The sequence below is a fragment of the Crotalus tigris genome, unplaced genomic scaffold (assembly GCF_016545835.1).
Source record: "Crotalus tigris isolate CLP2741 ecotype Arizona unplaced genomic scaffold, ASM1654583v1 scf7180000017646.2482762, whole genome shotgun sequence".
NCBI lineage: Eukaryota > Metazoa > Chordata > Lepidosauria > Squamata > Viperidae > Crotalus > Crotalus tigris.
Genome location: NW_024096538.1, coordinates 478,381 through 504,563, shown reverse-complemented (window position 1 = coordinate 504,563; position 26,183 = coordinate 478,381). Strand labels below are relative to the sequence as shown.

General features: G+C 35.4%; 1 protein-coding gene across 2 annotated transcripts in view; it reads left to right on the top strand.

The window, feature by feature from the left end:
• The window catches only part of EPHA6 (EPH receptor A6), a 429,534-nt gene that overhangs the window by 363,979 nt on the left and 39,372 nt on the right, over positions 1-26,183 (top strand). For both annotated transcript variants that reach the window (XM_039335687.1, XM_039335688.1), the window contains exon 13: positions 9,461-9,522. In XM_039335687.1, coding sequence (XP_039191621.1) covers positions 9,461-9,522 — 62 coding nt within the window. The remainder of the gene's footprint in view (positions 1-9,460; positions 9,523-26,183) is intronic.

The window sequence follows — 26,183 nt, the reverse complement described above, 5'->3', positions numbered from 1 at the left end:
TGAACCCTTTCAGGATCTAACTCCTGGTTGTGCGCAGAGTTAGCCTGCAATGCAGCATTCTAGCCACTGCGCCACCAAAGACACTTCCTTAAAATGTGGGATTTAACTCAGCAATGGAAAGATCTAATTGTCCTGTTCTTTCAAGAATTCTGCCTTGCTAGTTACAGTCAAGTGAATTCAGCCTATATAGTGTGTTTCAGCCACCATTCGAATGAAACAGTACACCATTTAATTTCATATGCAAGTATTCTTATTGAACAAAACAACACAATACAATCTATTTCTGAATTATGTATACGCTTTTTAACTTTTTGAAGGACTCACAGATATAATCATCATTACTAGAATGAGGCCTTGGCACAGAGGGTGAGAGCTGTTTTGTTTCCTGAAGGTCAAACAAGACCTATAGGAAGTCAAGATCAGGAGTCAATAGATATTCTCCAAGGCAAGCTGCACAGTGCTTTAATTATACTACTCCCTACCCACTCCCTATTCTCTAGCTTGACATCTATAATTGGATCCATAAATGAAGGCCTGTTATTATTAATTCACATTGTGTTGCCCAGATAGGAATTAACTAACACATTTCTATTCAAAATATAAATATCAAAAACAACAACTGCCTGTCATTTTATAGAACTCCTGGTTTGGAGGTTCCTGTCAACTGAAAATGATTGAAAATGATTAGACTGAGAATTTATTAAGGTATATAGATCATCTGGCTCTTACTATGTTAAGAATGAAGGTTGTTCTGTACTACAACTATTAGACAAGTCACATTTTATTTTTACTTCCCTCTACACATTAATAAAGTATTTGTTAAAATGCATAAAATTATACTGACAAATAAGGTCTCATTCTTAATATTCAGTATACAAATGATGTGCTTTGATAGCTATGAAAATGATCTATTTGATTATATTTTTATGTGATGTGATGACCTCCTCCAGTTTTTATATGTAAATATTTTTCTTAAAATTCTTGCACTGCTCATCTGTTGAAAAGCTCTGATTTTACATTATATGTAACAGAAGATTTAACTATAAATCAAGAGGCAGTGGTGATGCCAGAGAGTTCTGAGTACAGGTAGGAAACTTACCTTTTATGCTCAGTAATTCATAGATAATATTGATCCATCCAGGGAAACCAATTTACCTTCTCAAGGCTGATTTCCTATAGTACCAGTAAGGAGCAGTCAACAAGGAAGCTGTTTCATGTATCCTTATTAGCCCTGAAAGCAGTAGGAAATTCCCCTTACCCAGATATTTAATAGTAATAAGTAAAGTCCTTAGAAATTATCTAAAAGCCTTGTCAAATTTTCAGAGAATTTCCAGAGAAAGCATTTTTGAACTTACTAATAGGGCTAAGGCTCACTACCATGGAAAAGATTTAAAACTCAGTAAGAAAAGTGCACATCTTGAAGGGAAAAATTTGAAAACAGTTACATTCCAGGGCTTTGAAAAATTAACTGTGCAAAAAAAGTGCCGGAAAGTGAGCAATTAAAACAAGATTGTATTATGCACACCTACTGTAGAATTATAGTACAGTACATCCATTTTAATGAATAGTATTGTTTTCTCTAGTATGGAAGCAAAAAATGGGATATAAACTCATATGTCCTACCAAGTGTCAGTCAGCAACTTTCTGCAGGCTTCTGACAAGTTTCTTGACCATGAAAAGAGCAGTTCCAGAAACCAACAGGAATACAAAAATGGGGACTCTGTGCCACAGAAAGAATTTTGAGGAACCCCATGTCCTGTGGAGGGCTGCCTTGATTCACTATTTAAAACAAGGCCAAAGACACCAAGTTACTAATCAGTCTGATACTTTATATTTTCATTCTTATTTATCATTCTATTATTCAATTGCTGTCAAAATGGTTATCTTAAAAGCTATGATTATTATTTTATTTTTAAACAACTGATCTTTTCAGAATGACATGCTTCAGAGTGACATTTAATAGTTTAATATTCTTGTTTTTAAAATAGCTAAGAATACAAACCAGCAAAAACAGGATGGTTGGTTTGTTGGTTTGTTGGTTGGCTGATTTTTTGTTAAGTGGAAGAGCAGAGCATATGCTAAAATTTCTATCAATAAAATTAGATTTATTTTCAATTGATAATTTTATGCTGAGTTGTTTCAGTAATGTAATCTGCTGCATAATTGCTTACAAGTAATCCCACTGAAGTTTTTCAATAAGGATTAACTATTACTAAATTTTCTTAATGCTGAAACCTATCACAGGTTCAATAGAATACATGTGGGGATGAAAATTGTAAAATTAAAATACATGTCTATTTCATTTTGTTATTTTCTCAGCTGTCTTTTGGCATCTACTGTATTAGAATAATATGGTTTTGCCATTAATTGCATCTTAGCAATGCTAACTGAGAATTCTAGGAACTACAGTGCCAACACATTTAGACAATAACCTGCATAAAGTTTTCAAGATGAATGATTCAGGCATAGTTTCTTGCTGTCATCCTGTCCATTACTCATGTACTAAATCTACTCATATTACAGCTATGCCAATTCATCTATTCAGCCATTTGCACTGCAGAGAAATATAAAAAAGATAGCAGAATAAATAAAGAAATGTACCACATCAAGCTGCCAAGGAAGAAGGGCATTATGGCTCTAGAGTATAATACTAAAATGTTAATTGTTCCTGTAAGTAATTAATACACATTTTTAGCTTAGAGTTTGTTGCATGGAATCTGGTATCTTTGTTTTTTTTCCCCTCCCCCAGTCTTCTTTCATCTGCCTACACCAGGGGTAGGGAACCTTGGCTCTTTTATGACTTGTGGACTTCAATACCCAGAATTCATGAACCAGCCAGGCTGACTCAGGAATTCTGGGAATTGAAGTCCACAAGTCATAAAAGAGCCAAGGTTCCCTATCCCTGGCCTAGGCAATCTTATTTATAAAGTTATTTGGCATTTTCACAAGTTTATGCATGTCATTTATACTATCTGAAATATTTTGCAATGATTGCTCATTCTATCTTAGCAATTCTCTTCAAGATATGGATTTGTAAATAACAGCAAATTTAGTAAATCCAATCTACAAAGCAACTTCCATCCAGCAATCCAAACATAAATAAACAAACATAAATATACAATGTATTTTCCAGCCAATAAAAAACCCTCTGCTCATGTTCACTGAATGAGTAGAGGAAGGTGAACAGGGTTAACATGGTTATACACATTAACATTGCATGTAACAAGTACAAAATCAAGGATACACTATTCAATCAGCCCTGAAAAAAAATGTGCAGCTCTAAATACAATCTGAAATCATCATAAAATAGATGAGTCTTATTTGACTTTCTGCACTCTTTTTTTTACTTTCTGTGACTATATGTAGATGCCATGGTTTTAAAATCATACATGTATTTTATTTTCATTTTGCCACCTCTAATTTGCTGAGGATTTCTAGGGTTCTCAATATTTATGACTTTTAATTGGCCTAATGGAGGCACTGTATTATTTCAGATTTTTTTAATGATCTACATGGCTTCCTTTGTTTTTAAGTATTCTTAACTACATGGAGAAAGTATTAAATGTATTCATATTGCCTATCAACATAATCTTAAACCATCTTGTATACTTTCAGTAAAAGATTTTTATGCTCACTGCCATTGGCATTAACTCTGTTGCCTTAATCTTATTCCCTATATCCCATCGATTTCAATTAAGGTACTTCCTTTCCTTCCTTTTCTTTTAAGTCTAAAGAAGATTAAATAGATCTTGGAAACAGACCAAAGACCAATTGATTTACACTTGTCTTGCTAATGAGGACTCAGGTGTGGCAGTTTTTAATGTAACCTCAGCAGCTTTCTTGACAGTAGCCAATATACTATTTTCCATTCAAGATAGTACACCTACTGTGTGTTGATGGGTTACTAACAGGAAAGCAAATCCTATGTCTATTAAAAACCAGCTTTGGCAGCTTCATGCAACATGACCCATTTAAAATGTAATAGACAGTCTCTCTGATTTTTTTTTTATGCTGTAGAATAAAGTTTCTTTTTCAGATGGGCACATTTCCTAGTAACTTCTTAGACATTTCTGCTACATTTGTATAACAGAATGAAAGACCTTTGCAATCTTCTGGAATATTTTCTTATTTCTCAGTCTAGTGTCATATTTCCTGATAATCTTTCCTCAAAGAGTTAACCAGATCCAATCCTGCTTAGTATCAAGATCAGCCAAGACAGCTCCTTGCTATAGTGATGGTCATTTTTGTTGATATAATTTACACAGCAATATGTGATATATTACAATACCTAAATAATAGGCACAGTGGCATATTCAGTATAGTGGTTATCACAATCGTTCACTGTCAGTAATAAGTTTATTAAGAAATAGTATCTTGCCAACAGTAACAAGTCTGGCTCCAAATTTGAAAACATTCTGTGATGGACACTCTCTTAAATATTTATAGCCTTTTTGTGAGTGTTTCAGAAACATTAGATGAGATGGGAGGCCATACAAATCAAATAAATAAATGTGAAAAGCTTATTTGATAGAAGTAGCATTCAGTGTTGAGACAGCAAACTATGTCTAACCCTTTTAAATCTCTACAGTGACATCAACATGGTAATTTGTATTATTGTGGGAGATTATAGTGAATATTTTAATGAAATTTAGTACTGCTCAGAAAGCCCAACCTGAATTGGTTTAAGTGATGTTTAGAACAATGGTGGCAACAGACCTGGATATCAGATTAGCAAAATTAAACTGGAAGAAACTGCAAGAAAACTGGAATTTTTTTAATCTTGACATTTTTCTATTAGGTAGACAAAGAAGTACCTTACGTATGAGGTCATACCCTACTGAGATATTAAATCATAGTTAGCTAAGCTATCTGTTTCTAACACTATTACACTGTTTTCTTTAGCTGCTAGAATGTCAACAAGAGGTTATTAAAAAATAAGGCAAGATCATCATATTGTTAATAGCAGAAGTGCAAGCCATCTGTTAAATATTCTAGAAAATATTGCATGGTATATAAAATAGCTAAGAAATACTTCAAGTGTATCTAAAATAAACAGACAGCAAAATATTTTATGTCATCATGTTTAAACCAAATTGTCCAAAGAAAGCAGAGAATTTACATATACTACCAACTATATTCCATTCATAAAGTTTACACACAGCCAGGCCTGCTTGTGTTTAGTCCTAAAGCAACATCATGTAACTTTTAAATAATTCTTTGAGTCAAATGTGAATTCATTATATATAATAATAATAATAATAGTAGTAGTAGTAGTAGTAGTAGTAGTAAAGTTGGAAGGGACCTTGGAGGTCATCTAGTCCAACCCCCTGCTCAGGCAGGAAACCCTATACCATTTCAGACAAATGGCTGTCCAGTCTCTTCTTAAAAACTTCCAGTGTTGGAGCATTTACCTCTTTTGGAGGCAGGTTGTTCCACTGATTAATTGTTCTCACTGTCAGGAAGTTTCTCCGTAGTTCTAGGTTGCTTCTCTCCTTGATTACTTTCCACCCATTGCTTCTTGTCCTGCCTTCAGGCACTTTGGAAAATAGCTTGATTCCCTCTTCTTTGTGGCAGCCCCTGAGATATTGGAATACTGCTATCATGTCCCCCCTTGTCCTTGTCTTCATTAAACTAGACATACCCAATTCCAGCAACCGTTCCTTATATGTTTTAGCTTCCAGTCCCCTAATCATCTTTGTTGCTCTTCTCTGTACTCTTTCTAGAGTCTCAACATCTTTCTAGAGTCTCAACATCTTTTTTACATTATGGTGACCAAAACTGGATGCAGTATTCCAAGTGTGGCCTTACCAAGGCATTGTAAAGTGGTATTAATACTTCACGTGATCTTGATTCTATCCCTCTGTTAATGCAGCCTAGCACTGTGTTGGCCATTTTGGCAGCTGCAGCATATTTAGGTGATTGTTTACTAGGATTCCGAGGTCCCTCTCATAGTTACTACTATATGATGCTATATGTACTGGGTAAACTAATTTTTTATATGCAAATGATATTTTTTTGAAAGTTTATGAAAATCATTATTTTCTATATATTGGCTAAACCAATGGTTCTCAACCTGTTGCCCACAGATCCCTGGGGGCCATGATGTCATCACAGGGGGGGTCCACAAAGGCTTGAAAAAATGTTAGGATTTAAATCTTGTTAAGCCTTGGTGGTCCATCTGATCTTCTGACATTTTAAATACACTGTGTGAGAAGTGGCTTACAAGAAGAAATCCAGAAGAATCCCATACTTATTTCTGAAAGCAGAGAAAGATGAAGTAATTAACTTTATACCTTTATACCAGTGGTTCTCAACCTTTTTAATGCCGCGACCCCCAATCGGTCATAAGTTGAGGACTACCCAACCGGTCGTAAGTTGAGGACTTTCCCTGCCCAGGAGCACCACGCATGCGTGGTGCCGCCCCCTGCGCTGGCCGAGGCGTAGCTGGCAAGCGGCAGAAACGGTGCAGGCCAACCACCAGCTGGGATACCAGCTGGCCCAGACCAAGGAAGGTAAGGCATCCGCCGGGCCCCACGCATGCCAGCAACCCTCCCTGTGCCCGCCGGCTTCCCACCTCCCATCCCTGGCCCTCTTTTACTTACATTTTTAGTAGTTGCTCAGCAGGGAGGGGTGGAAACTTCCAGACAGCTTGCCTTCGCTGCAGACACCGTTTGCAGAATGGGACTTTTGGCGGGCTCAGCAGGGCAGAGACAGCCTGGACAATTCCTATTGGCTTTTGAAAGCCAATAGAATTAGATTCTATTCAAGAGAGTCTATTCTATTGGCTTTCAAAAGCCAATAGAATAAAAGGGAGTAGCACACCTAAGGAAAAGGGGAAAAATGGTGGACTTCATTGTTTTGCGACCCCCATGAAATGGTCGTTCGACCTCAAATGGGGTCCCGACCCACAGGTTGAGAACTACTGCTTTATACCAACTAAATTCTAAAACACTTTAGAACATGTTTAGAGGTATTATTAGAAGACAATACGCTATCCTATCATTCTCCCAATCTTATTATTTCCTCCATATGCTAACAGACTGAGTATAGTAGTTTTAACAGGAATAGACAATGTGTAATCCTCAATTGTTTCAAAAAATCCTCATCAGTCTTTTCGTCCTAACGATTTTTGGAATTATAGTTAAATAATGTCTGAAGTGCCATGAATTGCCTTTTTTATGGAAGATGTGAGTCTTATAAGTAGATTCCATACAGCCAAGAACATGAGGTTAAAAATGGAACATAGTAATCAGAATGGATGCTGATGGTGATGATAATAATGATGATGGTGATGGGTTCTAATAAAATCTGCCTATTGAATATCACTGATAGTTCCTTGCATAATCCATTCCTTATTTAATTCTACTTACTGACATTTCCAAAAGATTCCTCCACCAGCTATTCTTATTTCTGCTGTCAAGTAATCCTCCATTTATTTCAGTGTAGCAGGCCTTTCTATGCATTAAATAATACCTGTGTTTTGATTTTGGCTTGGTTAGTTACCTAAAACATGTTTCAGTTAACAAATAAAGCTAAAAAATATTTAATAGAAGATTGCTAGAAGCAAAAAATTCCAAGTTAGGTTATGACAGGCCATATTGTATATATCTATTTATATCTCTGGGCAGAAGTAATGAAAAATAATAGCAGGCAAGATGTAGATACAATTCTCTGGAAGTACCCATGTTCTTTTTTTTATTGTTTTATCTGATGTTCATTTTAAACAGAATAGCTTCATTCCCACAAATTTGTATGTTGTTTTATTATATTCTTTTCAACCCTGCATGCAAGATTATCCATTACAGTAGCTCTGCATATATTATACACTTCTTTGTATTATTAGTATTACCTAAATAACATCTGATGGGATGCCCTGATTAGCATGTAAATTGGACCATTTTTCTATGTAGAGTAATAGTTTATTCCTGAATACCAGCAGTAAAAGCTTCTCAAGTAAATAAGGAAAGCAAAATTAGTACCAAAGTGATATGGATACATTTATCTCAAATACTGAATGTTAATGATACATTTTGTTTGAAATGAAAGACTGTCACTCAAGAATAAAGACCATTCATGAATGCAGAACAATTGAACATAGAATGTCTCAGATTTAATCCCAGCCTTTTTCACAGAGAAAACTCAGATCTGAAACTGAAAAGTCATCATCTAGTCTCACTGAGAACATGTTTCCACTGAATTATATCTTAAAATATTACTAATTTTAATGCATTAAATATTTTGATATTGTATTATAACTTTTATTATATATTTCTTTTTTATTTTGTAGTTTGGACATAATAAAATAATGGAATAAGAAGAATAATTTGTTAAACTTATTTGCCCCCCAACTCTTAAAGACTGGGCAAGTCACACCAATAAAAAAATTACATTGAAACAGAAAAAATAAAGATAAAAATGGCAAGTGCAATGAAACGAGGAGTTTCACTCTTCCTCACCAAAGGCTGGGGTGAAGAGACTGGTCTACACAGCTCTTCTGAACAACAGCAGACTGTAGGCCATCCAGGTGTTGGAGGAGATCTTGTTTTAGAGGGCAGATGCTGTTACAGAGAAGACACTCTTCCAGTGTATTGATTTATGATATTTTTAATCAAAGGAAACCAGAGTGCTTCAACCCTGCAGGATTAAATGAGGAAGATGTTAAGGGAAACAAACAGTACCTCTAGTAATTAGGCCCTATGTCATGTATGGCTTCTTAGGTAACTACCAGCACTTTGGATTGCACCCAGAAGCAAACCTTGGCCCATACATTAAATGAATAACCCATTGGGATCCCCATATCAAAATAACTTACCTTATGTGTGGCCTGAATTTGAAAATTACATTTAAGATAGCACAGTACCTGAGCTAAGATCGGCTGAGATTGACATATGTGAGACTGATTGGAGTAGATTGTAGGGGTGATAGTGAAATATAATTTTATCATAATTTATCTATCTACATATTAAATTGCTGCATTTGATACTAATTTCATTTTAAACTGTATTTTACTCCAATTTCCTTTCAAATTGTATTTTAACCAATTCCATTTTAAATTGTTTTTACTGCATTTTAGTAATAACATGTGTTTGGAACTCTGCCCCTTGATATGGCCCATGGGCTAATCAATAAAGTAATTAATATAGAATTGCACCCAGAAGCAAACCAGTGACAGTGCAGCTTGCAAAGCAAGGCATGCCCATGGATGCTTGCTTCGCTATATACTGGACCAATGAAAGCTTCAGGGTGATCTTCAAGGGCAGCCTCAAGTGGAGGATATACTATTTTGTACTTTTGTACTTTGTAGAGCTTCTTTGCTACAGAAAAGGATTGGGAAATAATATATTTTAGCAACACAAAAATAAATTTTAGCAATACAACTAATCTTTTCACAATAGCTGGAAATATAAATTTTTTTTAATATATCTGTAATCCTAATACATTGTTCTGGTATTTTTTTCAGGTAGACCACTAATGATAGTGGTTGAATACATGGAGAATGGATCCCTTGACTCCTTTCTACGGGTGAGGTATCATTTTCTCAGGACATCTGAATAAGAATCCATTCTAAGAAAAGGTTTTAAATCATTTATCCTACTAATTTTTCCCTAATGTTAGTCATAGATTTTTACTAGAAGAGAAACACATTGCCCAAGGTAAATATCTTAGGTACAGTAATATATAAGTATAGCCAGAAAGAAAAGAATATTTAAACTTAAGAATATAATTGATTCTTTATACAAATTACATTTACATATTTAGCCAATTGTATTTTAAATTTTGCTAGTATATGAAACAAAAAGATGATTGAAATATGAATTCCTTGCCATATGGCAACTGCTCATTTCACTTGTTTGTTTAAAAAGATGTTTTCTCAGTGGGATCTTTTTCACTTTGGAAGTGTAGTATAGGTTAGTAATTGATTTATAATTATTAATGGTTACTTGTGCTTAAACAAATTGAATCAGAAACTACTGAAATGACTTGATGATTTTATTTCACTTAAAGTCAGTTGTAAATAAATATAAGGACCATAAAAATAAAATTGCAACAGACTTTTCAAATAATAACATAGGCATCCCTACACAGCAGGTGATAAATTCCTAATCTTTAATATATTCATAAGTAATACAGAGAATACTTTCTCCTGCCTTTGACATGTTGTGATAATAGAAAAGATACCTGACATACAATTCTTTCATTGCTCCCTCCTGCTTTTACAAATGCCTTCAAAACTTAGTTAAATATATCAGCTAGTTAATTTTAGTCACAACAGCTATCTCATAGTGTTAGAAGTTCTTTCACAATAATCAGTAGTTTTTAGAAAAGTTACAGCTAAATTGTTAGACTCTGTATCTCATGGACTCATGGGAAAAGACTCTTGAAAGTCTTTTGTTCATGATAGGGAAAAACAGAGTCAAAAAGAGATAAAGGAAGTTTGATTGGACTATGTGATTGGGTTGGATTAATAGCTTTTGTTCTCAAACTGAACAAAAAAAATTACCAACAGATTAATGGCCCTGAAACAATTTTTCAGATTTCCTTTTGTTTGCAAAGGAGGCTTCAAGGAAGTCTCATCTATGAGATGTGAGCCATGAGATGAAAAAGGTTGAACATCTGCCATTCATTTAACCAAGGTCAGAACTATGGAAATGGAAAGTGTGAAGGGTCACAGTTTGGAAGGTTATTTATTGAGCCTTTTTGTTATTTTGTTTGTTCCTTATGATTTCTAAACATGAAAGTGTCTTGGAAGCCTCCTGCATTTCTTTAAACTAGGATCCCTTTTCCTAATTAAACATGCCTACCATTCACTTACTACCGCATAAGGGTATCAGTTTTGACTGCAAAGGGGAGTTGTTTCCTACAAATAGTGTTTATGACCTTTGGGCCATAAAGCTTAAGCTAAAATAGGAGAAATGTTTAGAATCATGTAACAAAGATAAAATGAAAATGTGGAGACAAAGTAGAATTGAGTCAACAATATAGTTTAGCAAGAGTTACATATTCATCACTACACTCGTAACAGCCTTCAAGCTATAGGCTTTGCATGAAATGGACCATTCTATTCCAATTAATTTCATTTGCATAATGATGGCATTATGCAAATGATACACATTGATTAAAATGAGGTTACGTGGCATTTCTATAATGATGATATTACATGAATAACACAAAGTGACATGGATGATGTACACTCTGGTCTAGTGAATATTTGTAAATAACAAACATCTGCCTAAATTAGTCTATAAAGATTAGGTACAGTCAAAAATTATATATTGGTGATTGGTGAGCATAATCTTGATATTTTCAGTCAGAATTGAGGAGAAAGAGTTTCCTTGAACATCTGTGAGCATTTGCTCTCAAAATGGTCTCCACTGGTAACTTGTTTTATACGCAAGGTTTACACAAGATGCTAAGCTAAACTAACAAATCAGATTATAATTTAGCACTTTATGTACATTAAGCTTCAATAAGCCCATTTCCTTTTGTCCATTCTGCAGTCTTCAATATTTAGCAGAAAAAATAGTTATACATACAATATTATCATACTAGAGATTTTATTTTGTGCAAATTAATATGTCTGAACAAGTTTGATTGATTCTAAATGGAGGGGGCTGCTGTTTCTCTTTGTTATAGGTATGTCATCAAGCTTTTTATGTCAAAATATAAAACCGAGATAGCTACACTGCAGGTATATTAAAATAGCAAACCTTCTTTGTGTTGTGGAGATGTACTGTATATTAAAGCAAAGTATCACAAACTATTTACCAAACCTCAAGAAAACTTGAGAAGGAAAGGTGAAAAATAGTTGTCTATGGAGAACTGTTAGGATATATGGCTGTACAATCAAACAGCTCTTCTATAATTCCCAGTGTAACATTGCCATTAACCTCATCTTCCTGACAGCTAGAGGTTACACACTTAAGTAGAAGCCTGTGTTAAATAACGTTGAGAAAGAAGAGACTTCCATAAAATGAAGCCATAAAGTGAGTGCTCTAAATCCATCTAAGTTAGCTTCTCTATCTTAGATTGGATGAAGAGGCTGACACGATGCTGCAAAATTTAATAGCCCTGTTTTATTTGTCAGTTACAAAAGATACTTTAAAAATAGACTGTCATGGTTCTGATAGATGAAACTCTTCAAAAGAACTTGGAGGCATTGTTTACCTTAAAGAATCTTTTATTCGAGAAACAAAGTTTTGGCACTACATAGTTGAAACCAGAAACTAAATTCCCCTCCCCTGGATGCAAAATAACAAAGAGCAATTCCCTCCTCCAATAAACAGTCATAAATCACATTCCCCAATTAGCTTGAAGCACTGGCTTTCTCCCCAGCTCTCCAGTCCACCAAAACACTAACAGCTCTGGAGCCAATGTCCTTGGTTTCTCACAATTAAGTTATTATTGTTATGACTAGCTGGACTTTCATCTCTATTCCCCCTCCCAGCAGCAACTAATTCTAAAAGCAATACAGAAAATGGCTGCATTTCCATCTGTTGTCAAAGCAAGAACATCCAATGTTAGCAGCATTGACATCCGGCCCCCGCTTACAAAAAGGACAAATCTGGTAATGCAAACAAAATCATAGGCTAAGGGTTGCCTCTAGATTTGTTAGGGTATTTCTTATATAATCTATTAATGAGTCTGTCAGCTTTTACATTGCTAGATTTCACCTAGACAACAGATACCCCCTCCATTGCACTAAGTACTGCAATTTCCCTTTAAAAATTCTAGAATCAAGAATACGCTTCACTTCATAGTGAGTCTGTCCTGCTGCTACAAGAGGTCCAGGTGCCTTCTTAGGGGGAGGTCTTAAGGTGGAATCCTGAAAAGGTTTCAGTAGGCTACAATGAGATACAGGGTGAACTTTCCCTATGAGACCCGGAAGTTCTAGTTCTACCATGACCAGGTTAATAATCTTTACAATGGGGAAGGGTCCTAAATACTTTGGTCCTAGCTTCTTACTAGGTAACTTGTCATAAATATTTTGTGGACAAATAAACCTTTTCCCCAACTTGGAATGTCCTTTGAGGAGCCTGTTTTTTATCTGCCTGTTTTTTATGTGTCTCATAAGCCTTTTTTCAAAGCAGTTTTCATGGCTTTCCAGACTTCTCCCTACCCCCTCACCCACTGATCAAGAGTGTGGGAAGCAGAGAGTCCCTGAGGATATTTGGGTATTGGGCTGAATTCTTTCCCTGTGGCCACTTTAAAAGACATGAAGCCGGTGCTGCTGTGAACAGAGTTACTGTAAGCCACCTCTGCAAAAGGGAGGAAGTCAGTCCAGTTCATTTGTTGATAATCCACATAGCATCGGAGATATTGTTCCACCAGATTCAGCCGCCCCGTTGGTAGATGGGTGAAAGGCCGATGATAGTCCTTGAGATGAGCCAATTAGTTTAAGAAAACTCCTCCAACTTAACTGTAGACTGCACCCCCCCATCAGAGATTATTCGTTTTGGTGCACCATGAAGTCTGTAGATGTGTTTCAGGAACATCTTTGTTAGTCGCTGGGCAGACAGGAGTCTTTTGCAGGCAATAAATGAGCCTGCTTTGAAAACAGATCTATCACAGTCCAGATGGCCGTATTTCCCCTACTTTCAAGTTGGTCTACTATAAAATCCATAGTAATTTCTTCCTATGGTTGGAAAGGGTCTGCCACCAGTTGTAATAACCCAGGGGGAGTTCCCAGAATTCTTTTCAGGGTGGCATATACAGTACAACTCCAGACATAGTTTTCCACGTCCCGTTTCAATCCTGGCCACCAAAATTGCTGGTGGATCAGGTGTAGTGTTTGTAGTTAAAAGCTTTCCTACCTTTCTTGTTTTATTTCTTCCTTAGTTTATTGTAATTGTTTCAAAATACAGATAGTCCTTGACTTACGACAGTTTATTTAGTGACCATTCAAAGTTAGAATGGCACTGAAAATATGATTTATGACCATTTTTCACAGTTACAACCTTGGGCAACATCCCCATGGTCATTTGATCAAAATTCAGATGCTTGGCAACTGGTTCATATTTATGACCATTGTTATATCACAAGGTCATGTGATCCCCTTTTGTGATCTTCTGACAAGCAAAATCAATGGGGAAGCCTGATTCCTTCAAACCCCCCCAAGTTACTAACTTAGCAGTGATACACTTAACAACTATAGCAAGAAGGTCGTAAAATGGGACAAAACTCATTTAACAAATGTCTTACTTAACAACAGAAATTTTGAACTCAGTTGTGGTCATAAGTCAAGGACTACCTGTATGTCTTTGTTACATCCTGTCAAGTAAAGTCCTACATGTTTCACTGCATCTTTTGTGATTTCATACCCAGATTCTTTTTACACAGAATTTTCTTTCTTAAAAGATAAGTGCCTTGCTATTATCTTTGTTTTCTTTTTATTGGTTTATATTTGGAAAAGCAACCAAAATCTTTGAGTAATTTCATCAATAGCTATGTGGAACTTTGTGGTTTCATGATTATTAATACTATATCTACATAATATTTTATATTGTATTCTTTAATTTTGATCCCAATTATCTGTTTGTTTGCTTGTTTGTTGGATCTTGTTGGCAAAAATTCCACAACTATTACTAATAGTAGAGGGGAAAGCTGACATCCTGATCATGTAACCATGGGGATGCTGCAATGGTCGTAAATGTAAAAAACAATCATAAGTCATTTTTTTCAGTGCCTTTGTAACTTAGAACAGTCACTAAAAATGTTGTAATTTGAGGACTACTTGTAAAGTATTTAAAAATGAGTCAAAATCACTTCTACTATGAAAATTGTATTATGAATGTAGAATCAATGTTGGACAGATTTTGTACACATGTAATCTCCATTGACAAAAGAAATAATTGTTCTTTTGACTTAATATTTGGACATTCTTGCTTCCTCATATCTCCAGGATATCCTGGAGCCAAGGCAAATCTCTCAGGTAAGAACCACATTCCAGCGTAATTTATTAGCCATCTCTAGAAACAAATTGTTTCTAGTGTTGGAGCCTTGTTCACACAAGCCACTTCCAGGAAGTAATCGCAGCAACAACAACAGTAGTATCACAGATACAATGCCAACTGTTGTGTCAATTACCAGAAATGGACTACAAAAATTGAAACAAGTTTTCTGTATCTCTTTGCTGCCATCTAGGGGCTCCATCTAGTCATTTTCTACTAAGATTAGCCTCTGCTCTACTTATCTCATTCTGTGCTAGCTAGACAAATGCATTGGTCCTCTGTTCATGCTATGGCTGCAGCAGATACTGGCCAATTATTTTAAAAAACTAAAACCTTGGCTTGAGCCTCTTATCCCTGTGGGCTATAAGGCAGATGCCATGCCTTGTTTGAAAAAAGTTATAACATTATTTGTAATAACTAGCCTGATTAAGAATTCTAGACAACTCAAAAGCTTGCAGATTAGTCTAAAAACCATATCGCCAGTTATGATTTATGATTCTGAAGACACTCATATTTCAATTAGTAAACTTAATGATCCATAATTGATAATATGTTTTCCTATAAGTTCAGAAAAGAAAAAGGTACAGTATATAATTTTGAAAAAAAAATGTGGTACAATAGAAGCCTTGTTGTTTATATGTGCGAATTCACCCAATTGTTCTGTTGAGCTCATAAAACCTGCCCATATGATTGTAGAAATAAATGTGTACAACATAATAAAACAAGAATGGTAGCATGAGTTTCCTGCCAGGCACAGTAATAAAACTCTTGTTTTCTCTCAGTTCTACATACCAGACCCGACACAAACATGTTAAATAAGTGTTCAATTACCAAACTTTAGAAAACCATACATATATTTCTGTTTGTATATGCATTATTTATGACCTTAGTCAGTCAAAAGCTCAAATTCTGGGCTTCTTCCCCCTGCCTATTTGAGCCAGTGCACATTTGGATGCTCTTTTTTTAGCCTTGAAGCTTTCGGCCATCTGTTCCTGTTTACCAAATGGCTATCTTTGGCATGAAAATCAAGATCCCATGCTTCATCAGTTTCAACCATTACATTGTGTTAATATCAATTCTCCCAAATGCTTTGGGCTGTTTTTAGCTTTGTATTGAAAACCAAGGATAAAGCGTTTTACAAATTAGAGAGTAAAACATTTAGGGAAATAGTTTCATGGACGCCTGCATTTTGTGTCCTGACATTCCAGCACATAGAACCAAAATATCATGAGCAAAGATATAATAGGCATCGCTACAAATCATAGACCCAATATTTCAGCTATTTTAAGAACTCAGACAATAACTTCCAATAGGCTTGGAACTTCCAGGAACAGCAGAGTGGGAAAGGCAGCTGATCAAACACAATTTCTGCTGTCAAGTCACTCTAGACATCAGAATAGGTGTGTTATCTACCACATAAATGAATTCCCATCCAGTTGAGGACTACTCAGTAGCCATGCTTGTAACTAACCAGGAGCTGGGACATAAGTGCCTGGTTTCTCAATCTGGCCCTATACCCTTGACTGGAAATGGAACCTCACTAGTAGATTACATTCTCTTTTAACTGAAGTGCCACCATTGCCATAATTTGAATGAGAAAGAAAGTAACTGAATTATTGTTGTTTGCTCTGCCAGGTACTCCATGACACTAGGGCAGTGTTTCCCAAACTTGACAATTTTAAGGCATGAGGACTTCAACTCCCAGAATTCCACAGCCAGCAATGCTGGCTGTGGAATTTTGGCAGTTGAAGTCCACATGCCTTAAAATTGTCAAGTTTGGGAAACACTGCACTAGGGCATTTGATAGCTGGAACATTCAATCAGGCAACATCAATTTTGAAAAAGCTTCCCTGCCAATCTTGCCTAAATTTTCAACAAGACATATTTCAAAAATCTGACAAAGCAAGTTTTTCCTGGGACAGACAGAATATGTATTTCTATCACTGTTTCGGCCGGTATTCAAACGTCTTTTGAATACTGGCAGCTAAGGGAAGGAAAGTATTTCTCACCACAATAAATTAATGAGTTTACTGATGAAGAACTGATGCAAAGTTATCTTACAATTCATTCCGGAAGCACTGGCACTTATCCATTATCCATATATGCCTTATCAGATTTTTGAAATATGTCAAGATTTGTTGAAAATTTAGGCAAGATTGGCATTTTTCCCAATGACCTACCCTCAATTTCCAAATGTTCCATTTCCAGTCAAGGCTATCAGGGGCCAAATTTTTGTCATAAAATTCTTTTGTCAAAAATGCTTTTAAAAATATTATCTTAAATAGGTAAGACAATCAACAAAAGGGTAACATAATTTAAAATAATGAAAAGAAAAGGGGGTTCTTATTGAAGTTAGCATGTTATAATGTTACAGTGCAACTCATAAATTAAACATTTTTTAAAAAGTAATTAAATGCGTTGCTCATGAAACTATTTTATGTATGAGTTTTTTATTCCATGTATAGATCAAGAATAATTTCTTTATAAAATGTTTTAGAATGCAACCTCTACAATCTCTGATGTTAAAGGGAGGTTATTTGACAGGTAATTCTTGACCTACAACCACAAATGTGAGCAGGATTTCCACTCCTAAGCAAGTCAGCTGTTAAGTGAGTCACACTTGATTTACAATCTTTTTTGGCCACAGTTGTTAAGTGAATGACTCCAGTTATTAAGTGAATCATGTGGTCATTAAGCAAGCCCTACTGGACGATCACTTGACTATGACCCAGCAATGTGCAGCAGCAACCAAAAAAGCTAATGCAATCCTGGGTTGTATAAACAGAGGCATAGAATCAAGATCACACGAAATATTATTACCACTTTATAAAACCTAGTAAGACCACACCTGGAATACTGCAGCCAATTTTGGTCAACATATCCCAAAAAAGATGTTGAGAGTTTGGAAAAAATTCAGAGAAGAGCAACTAAGATGATCAAAGGCTTGGAGACTAAAACATACGAAGAACGGCTATGGGACTTGGGTTTGGCTAGTCTAAAGAAAAGAAGAAATAGGGGAGACATGATAGCAGTGTTCCAGTATCTGAGGGGCTGCCACAGGGCAGAGGGGGCCAGGTTGTTCACCAAGGCACCAGAGGGAAGGACGAGAAACAATGGTTGGAAACTGATCAAAGAGAGAAGCAACCTAGAATTAAGGAAAAACTTCCTGACAGAGAGGACAATCAACCAGTGGAACAGCTTACTCCCAGAAATTGTGGGTGCTCCATCACTGGAGATTTTTAAAAGGAGACTGGACATTCAGCTGTCTGAGACGGTATAGGTTCTCCTGCTTGAGCAGGGGGCTAGACTACAAGACCTCCAAGGTCCCTTCCAGCTTCTATTCTATTCTATTCTATTCTATTCTATTCTATTCTAATATGGCTTCTCCCATTGACTTTCCTTGTCAAAAGCCAGCTGGGAAGGTGGCAATTACATGACCCAGTAAGCATGGTAAAATTTGCCAACCACCCAAATTTTGAACATGTGATTGTGAAAATACTGTGACAGTTGCAAATGTGGTCTTTTTTTTCTGTCCGTGGTCACTAAATGAATGGTTGTTAAGTTGAGAACTACGGTATCTCTGTATTAATATGTTATTGTTCTTTCATTTTAGAAGTTGTATATTTTTCCAGGACATTTATTAGAAAAATAATATGGAAAGAAAATCCAGAAATCATAGACATAAATATGTAGAGAGAAAGAAATCACTTGATTGTATAGATTGATTATATAGGAAGACAGCTCTGGAATTGATTGTTTGATTGATTGATATATTTCATAAGGATTGCCTTTAGCTGTTTTCTTCATATTCTAACATTTAGAGCCTTTTAAAATATTGAGAACTAAAGATGTTTCACTTTTCCAAATAAACAGCAGTACAGTAGCTTTTAGCTGTACAGTCAGTGATGCTATCAAGTATTAACTGCAGTACACTATCAGATTCTCAGATTTCCTGAGCATCCATAATCAATTAAAGCCACACAAAGTCATAAAGGTTCCTGTACTTTTGATATCTACTCAAACCCCAGATTTCACAAATGATATTATACACCACTAAGTATTCACTAATCATCTAGCAAGATACAGCTCACCAGCTGTGTATTATAATCACCTGACAAGTGATTTTCTGGTCCCATAGAGAGGAAAATACAAGGGACTTTTTTCTTGTTTTGTTTTTGTTCTTTGTGTTTTTGAAGAAAAGGGCCTCCATATGTGACAGGTAGGTTCCATTCAGTCTTAGAATCACAAACTTTATGTGCTGATCAAAAGGAAATACTTTTTAACTCTATAGAGAAAATAAGAATATTCTGGAAAGAGTTTGTTCTTCAGCACATTGAGTGGAGTATTGATTGACATTTCCTTTAATAGCTTAGCTAAGCTGGAAATCTGGCTGAAATCTAGAAATCATGATTCTAAGAAAAAGATATTTAAAAGTAAAACCTTCAAACAGTCCTGTATAAATTCATCACTCCAGTTATTTCAGAGTCTTTTCAAGCTATTTCAGTACTGGCAGATTGTTCTACTGGTCTAAAATCAGTTTTGCATTAATGAACTCTTAACATCTTGAGGGCATGGTGAAGCCTTTCTGTTTTTAATGTTCCTATATAAAAATTCCCAGTCTTTGTTAGATTCTAAATAGTGATTGATTTGAAAAATGCTTCTGTATGATCCCAACGTACAGAAAATAGGAAAATCATAAGCCCCAGGCAGTAGTGATATAGCTCTTTTCTCTGGAATGTCTTAAAATTGTTAGATGTTTATTAAATTTATGTGCCCGAACTCACTATTAGGGGCTATATTACAAAATTTGTTGGGTCATCGTTATGTTCCAATTGAAGATTAGTGCTACAAATGTATTTTTAGAAGCAGATGAGCTCTTTTTCTCTTTTGCTTTCTCTCCCTCCCTCTTTCAAACTTCCTCATGCTCTGTTGATATATAGTTTATTTTTTCTCTGCATGTAATTCTGCCCATGAGAATACCTTTGATGAATAATTAAATTTGGCAGGCCAGTTATTGCTTAATTCCAACTCCCAGCATCCCTCACTGTTGGATGTTTCTTAAGGATGCTGGAAGTTGCACTTCCACAATTCAAGTTCTGTGTTCTTACACTCTTCAGAGGTTCGAACATTGCACATATCAAGTACATTGTGCAAGATGATTCTTAGATTATTAATATTACAATAATAAAACATTTTAATTAGTGCAAGTCAAACTTGCACTAATTAAATTGCACAGTGTAATATTACAAAATAGAGGATCAACAAGATGCTACAGGTTAATGGGAAAATGTCTGGAGGCTACTTTAAATGATGGGTGCAGAATACGTAACTTCTTTAAATAGTCATTCCATTATATTCCAGTATAAAATGATTCTGCAAAGTCTTGATCCCCCATTTTTTTTAGTTTGAACCATGCAGTCAGAGGCAAAGAATGTATAATGATTGAAATGAATGCTATGCATTTCTAAAACTCTGTAATTAAAGGTTGAGGGCAACATGAAGGTTTCATACGGTATTTTGTTTTTCTGTTTAAAATGGTTGCTTCCTGGAATATCTTATGAACAAAATGTTTATGTGGAATGAGTAGCGTCCACTGGAGAGAGTGATTTTTTTTGTCAATATTTGATGCAATGTTCTGTAACTGGACTGAAATATTACTTGAAACAAGCTTTGCAAAACAGCATCAGCTGTTCAATATAAAATAATTTATTTCATGTCCCCTAGAATGACAATATAAGAGTGAAACCAGCCAGGCATTAGATATACCTTTGGCTGTCAAGGATAGTTTATTTGGCAAAGCTATTAAGGGCTGCTTAGAATTTGATGGAACAGTGCCTTGGATAAATTTACTGTGTTATGAATTGTTGCCAAGACTGATAAACACTCTTAACACACTACTTGGAATTGGATCAAAAGTAATTTTGGGGATAACCCCTTGGAATCAAAAGTATGCACTACACCAACTTCATGTAGCATAAATGTTCAGTAAAAACAGTTTCTATTATTTCTTGTAAGAAAATAATTTTAAAAAATATCCAGAGAATTTGTTAGTTAATTAGAATTAGTTAAAAAAGCGAGCCTCAAATGAGATTCTATGGAATAATCAGCGAACTGATTTTATATCAGGAATCCTGCTAAACATATATCCTAAAGGCAAGGGTATCTGCATTTCAGAAAAAAAAATATTTATTACAGCAGTGTTTGTTTTATTTGCCCAAAATTATATTGGAGCATGTAGCATGTGACAGGAAATGCCACAATCAGATACCTCACAATTTTAGCTTTTGATCTTTTTTCTTTAAATAACTTCTTAAAATGTATAGCTCTTAAAATATTGTATTTTGCTGATAGAAACAGGCAAAATTGCTATATAAAAGTTATTCCAATAGTTGAATATTACAACTTCATTCCCCCTGTATCTGTCTCAAACTTCACATTAGCTACAAAAACAGAGCCAAAAGTGGATTTCAGTGAATTCTGGCATTGACTCCTGCCACTGCTTCCTGGACAGGATGCTGCTGCTGCTACATACTCACTCAAAGCCACGGTTATCACCATTCATGACATAGTATTAAAAACTTCTCTTAAAGGCTGTGGCAACTGTTTTGAAACAGAAGCAGAACTGATACTCTGTTCCTGTCTGTATCCATTATATGAAATTACTTCAGAGGCAACATAAAAACATTATTAATATTAGATCATGCATTGTATGTGGGGTATTTAATATAGTAGATGAAGAATAAGATGGGACCCTTGGGCCAGTGCACTTGCATATCAGAAACATCACCACCTGTCAGAAAAGCATTATAGAGTTCTTGTGCATCTCTTCAAAACATCACTAAGTCTAGTATCTCAAATGAAGTAACAGCATTATTGTAAACTCCATTAGGAAACATGTGGATGGAATGGAACTTTATTGGGGAACCGTACTTTAAAGCCTTCTAAACTCCTGGCCTAAATAAGATTGACTGACACCTGGGACCTTTGTAGGTGCCTTGTGGTTTCCAGCAGGTTCTTTGAGATATTCATTGCAACCTTGTAATCAGTTCCTTTGAGTGCTTGTTCAGCTCCTTGCAACAGAAACTGATCTGAGTGCTTGATTTCATTGCCATGATTACCCTTTGCTGGATGATCTCTAGTGAATTCCTGGTTTACTGAGGACCTCCAGGAAATAAAGTAGCAGAAGAGGTGCTTGGAGGAAGATGAAAAATGAATAGAACCATCAAAGAAATTACTGCACTTTGCTATTTACTCTCCCTTATTATGGTGAAACAAGAGGGAAAGGGTAGGAGCACTTATATTTTAGAACAGCCTTCTCTTGTAAGTTTGATCAGGCCCCACTTTGTTGGGTTTTTTATAAATTGTTAAAAATAATTACTTTGTAAAGCGTTTTAATTGCTATCATTTATTGCTCTGCTGTGTTGGGTTTGGGGTCATGTCTGCTTTCATTGGTATTTTTATTTATTTATCATAATTATATAATCTATCTCACTAAAAGCAACTCTGGGTAGTGTGTAACAATTATTGTACAACATTATGATAGACATATTGGGAAGTTGTGGTGTATTTATATTCCTTATTATTAAACTATGGAAGTTGTAATACATTTTATGAATACATTATAAACTGCCAAGATCTGATCAATCAATTTGAATTATATCTAAAACTGATTAAATTCAGATTAAATAAATTCATGGTCAAGTCAATCAACAATCAAGACATCTTTTTAATTTATCTAAGAACTGAAAACATTTTCTCCATACTATACCTCGTGAAAATCAGTTCTTAGTTGTGGTTTCTTCTATTTTAGAATTTAGAATTTCTTCTAAAATAAACACTATTCATGAAAATGAATTGTAGCCATATCTTAAGACCAAACTGCATGGTCCATGGAAATGCACTGTAACAGTAAACTAGTGGTTTCTTTTGAACAAAAAATGTATTTAAAAGTAATAAAAATTGGCAAACTGATTTGGACAGAGATAGGTTTTTGCATACAAAGCAAGGACTAGCAAACAATGCTATATTTATTTATTTATTTATGAGACTTATATACCGCTTTAAGTGCAAGCACTCTCTAAGCGGTGTACACCAGTAAGCAATGTATATATATATTTACATTGCCCCCAACAATCTGGGTCCTATATGCTTCATGGTACAAATAATACAACTTAGATCAGACATTCAAACGTTGTGTGACGTCGCACAATGTATCGGGACAGTTTTGCCATTGCCGGCAATGGGGTGGGTGCGGCTTCTGCGTGATGCATCCGGCCCGTGGGCCAGCAGTTTGACACCCCTGACTTAGATGCTTGCATCAAACATTATGAATTAACTATATGAACACACCTCTGAACAATGTGGCAATGCTCATGTGATCATTCTGATGTCATTTTGACATTATAAGAATATGATCATTTTGACTTGCTAAGCCACGGGTGTCAAACTTGATCATGTCACGTGACGTATCATGATAATTTTTGCCTTTGTGGAGCCAGGGCGGGCATGGCCTGCACATGGTGTATCCGGCCTGCAGGCTGCCAGTTTGACACCCCTGTGCTAAACTATGGATAGGGAGGCCTCAGCTTAGCAGTTACAGGAACATGATGAAAACTGGCAATGGGACAGTACATTTCAGTTTGGTATATGTTAGCTAAATAAAGAACAGTGGATAGCACTGAAACTCATCTTCATTTTGACATTAGTGCATTTCTATGTGGATAAACTGTATTAGTATATAATATTTCTATAACAGAAATAATAGTATATTGTATTAAAGGAAGGCAATGGGCAACCAAAGTATTTCCCCATGCTTGCTTACCCTCTGCAATCAGCTCTGTTCCAAATTCCCCCTCTACGTGACTGCTTCCTCATCACTGACTCCAAATTCAGATTGTTAGTGGTTTGAGCTACTTCCACTTTCAATCATAAAAATATATGATTAAAAATCTTAGCCAGTAGAGACTTCATACAGATTCTGGTTTTTTTTAAAGATATTTTATTGGTTTTTTAATTTTTAAGAAAAAGTACTCAGGACACATCGTGGTGTTTGGGTAATCAGACATTCAAAAGTAAAAACATAAATAAATAACTCAACTTAATACATTCACTGTCCCCTCTCTATTTCCCTCAAATAACATAATACATTTAAAATATTCCATTTCTAAATTAAATTTCTGTTACTACTAAACCTGTTTTAAAACTTTATCAGCTTACAATTACCATAATCAAATTTAACTTTAAATCAACAAGTTATCAGTTCAGGTATCCCTTTCAGATGTATTCTAGTTCTTAATCTCTCTCATCCCTCCTTTTATCACCAATCTCATTTATTTCTTTTTCCACTACACAATAGCTATCTTAGTTAAAAAATAATGTTAAACCTTAATTCATTTCAATTCATTACAAAAACTTCGAATTTCATTCAATTGATTATCATATCTTATCAGATCTATGTTATTGTACAAAAAAATCATCTAACTAATTTAAAACACTTCATTAATTATTAAAACCATCCCAATCTAAAAAAATCAACATTTTTTCAATTCCAATACATAGTTTTCATCGAAATAAATCTATTATTCCAAAAAGTACATTCTTAATCTATTTAAAATATCTGTTCTAAAAATCACCCTTGTGTATATATATATATATTTCTTACTTCTAACTCTAAATCATAATCCTTAAAACAATCCATAAATCCAACATTGCCTTTTAATCCATTACACAATTTTAAATTTCACATTTCAGTCTAATTCTGCCTTTTTTTCTGTGCCAGGCAGGTTTCCATAAAGACGCTTCCCTTTAAGCCAGTAGATCTATTTTTGTTGCTTGCAGTAGCCTTTGAAAGGATAGAAATCCCATACTCTGCATTAGTCATCTATTTCTCTCCTCCTTGAAGCATCATTGCTTTGTAGTTTGAAATCTCAGTCTTTGCTTCTTCTGTTCCTCTAAGTTGCAGATGGAAGGTTTATAAGATAGAATAAGTTCCTCTTTTATCTCTGTTGATTCCTCTTCTAGTATGTTTTGATTTATACCATAGTCAGATGTAGCCTGGACATCCATTTGAATGTTTGAAGTGAAATTTCTGGATCTTAGTTCTGTAGTAAGCTTTTTCATTGTAGCACATATTTCTGCAGTAGCCTCATAGATCTTTTCCAGTATAAGTGTACAGTTTAATTGTGACTGAGGTTTCTCCATTTTGATAGTGATTAAAAAAAGTCTCTTTTTCTTTTTTGTGGAGGCTATATTTGATATAATTTAGGCAATATCCACCCCCTACAGTTCCCACAGCTGCACAGCTTATCTTTTCTCTTCAAAAGTATTTTGAAGGTCAGGTCTGTTGCATCTTCAAACCAAGTAACCAGAAGTTGCAGTATTAAATTTTTGCCACTAGATGTCCTCAGTAAATTAAAAAAGATCTTTTCCAAACACCATTTCCTTTTTTCTATCTTTTAAAATATAATGTGAAAAAGAAATAATCTTCCAACATAGATGATAGTACAGTTCTTAGAAAGAGAGGAAACGAAAAACAAAATTCTGTACCCCCAAAAATATCAATGTAAAACATAATCTTTAAAATTTTGTTCTATTTTTATAGAACGCCTTCCTTCCCAAAGAATGTAGAAGCTGCCTTTTCAAGCCAGGGAAATAATTCCAACAAGGCTCTTTCAGGTACCAAAAACAAAATAAAATAGAGAGAATAGCAAAGAAAAATCTCACCCGGATTCACTATGGGGGTTCTTACAGCTTAGATGTTCTTTGACTTGCGGTTTGAAGCAGCAGGGTGATCGGCCATTTTACTGGCCGATCTTCTTCTCCGTCGGCCCTCAGAGATGTCTCGGACAGCTGAAGCAGCCGCTGCTCCTCAGCAGCCAAGCAGAGCCTCCTCGACAGAAGTCACACCCTCCAGGGCAACCTTTGACCCGCATAAGGGTCTACCGGCAGAGGGAAGGTTAGCCGATGAGGAGACAAGTCTCCTCGTGAGACTAGGGGCGCCACGAACCAGAACCAGAAGTCCATACAGATTCTGTTTTGATGCATAGCCTGAGAATTTTGCATGAGGAAAAAAAACAGACTAGACAGACTAAAATACAGCAGATTGCCTGGCAGGGGGAAATATTGTTTGAAAATAATGGATAATAATGGAGAAATAGAGCATAGAAATCTTATTAAAAATCTTTGCACTGCAGCACAAGGCATTAAGAAATTTAGTACATAAAAGACAAGACAAAG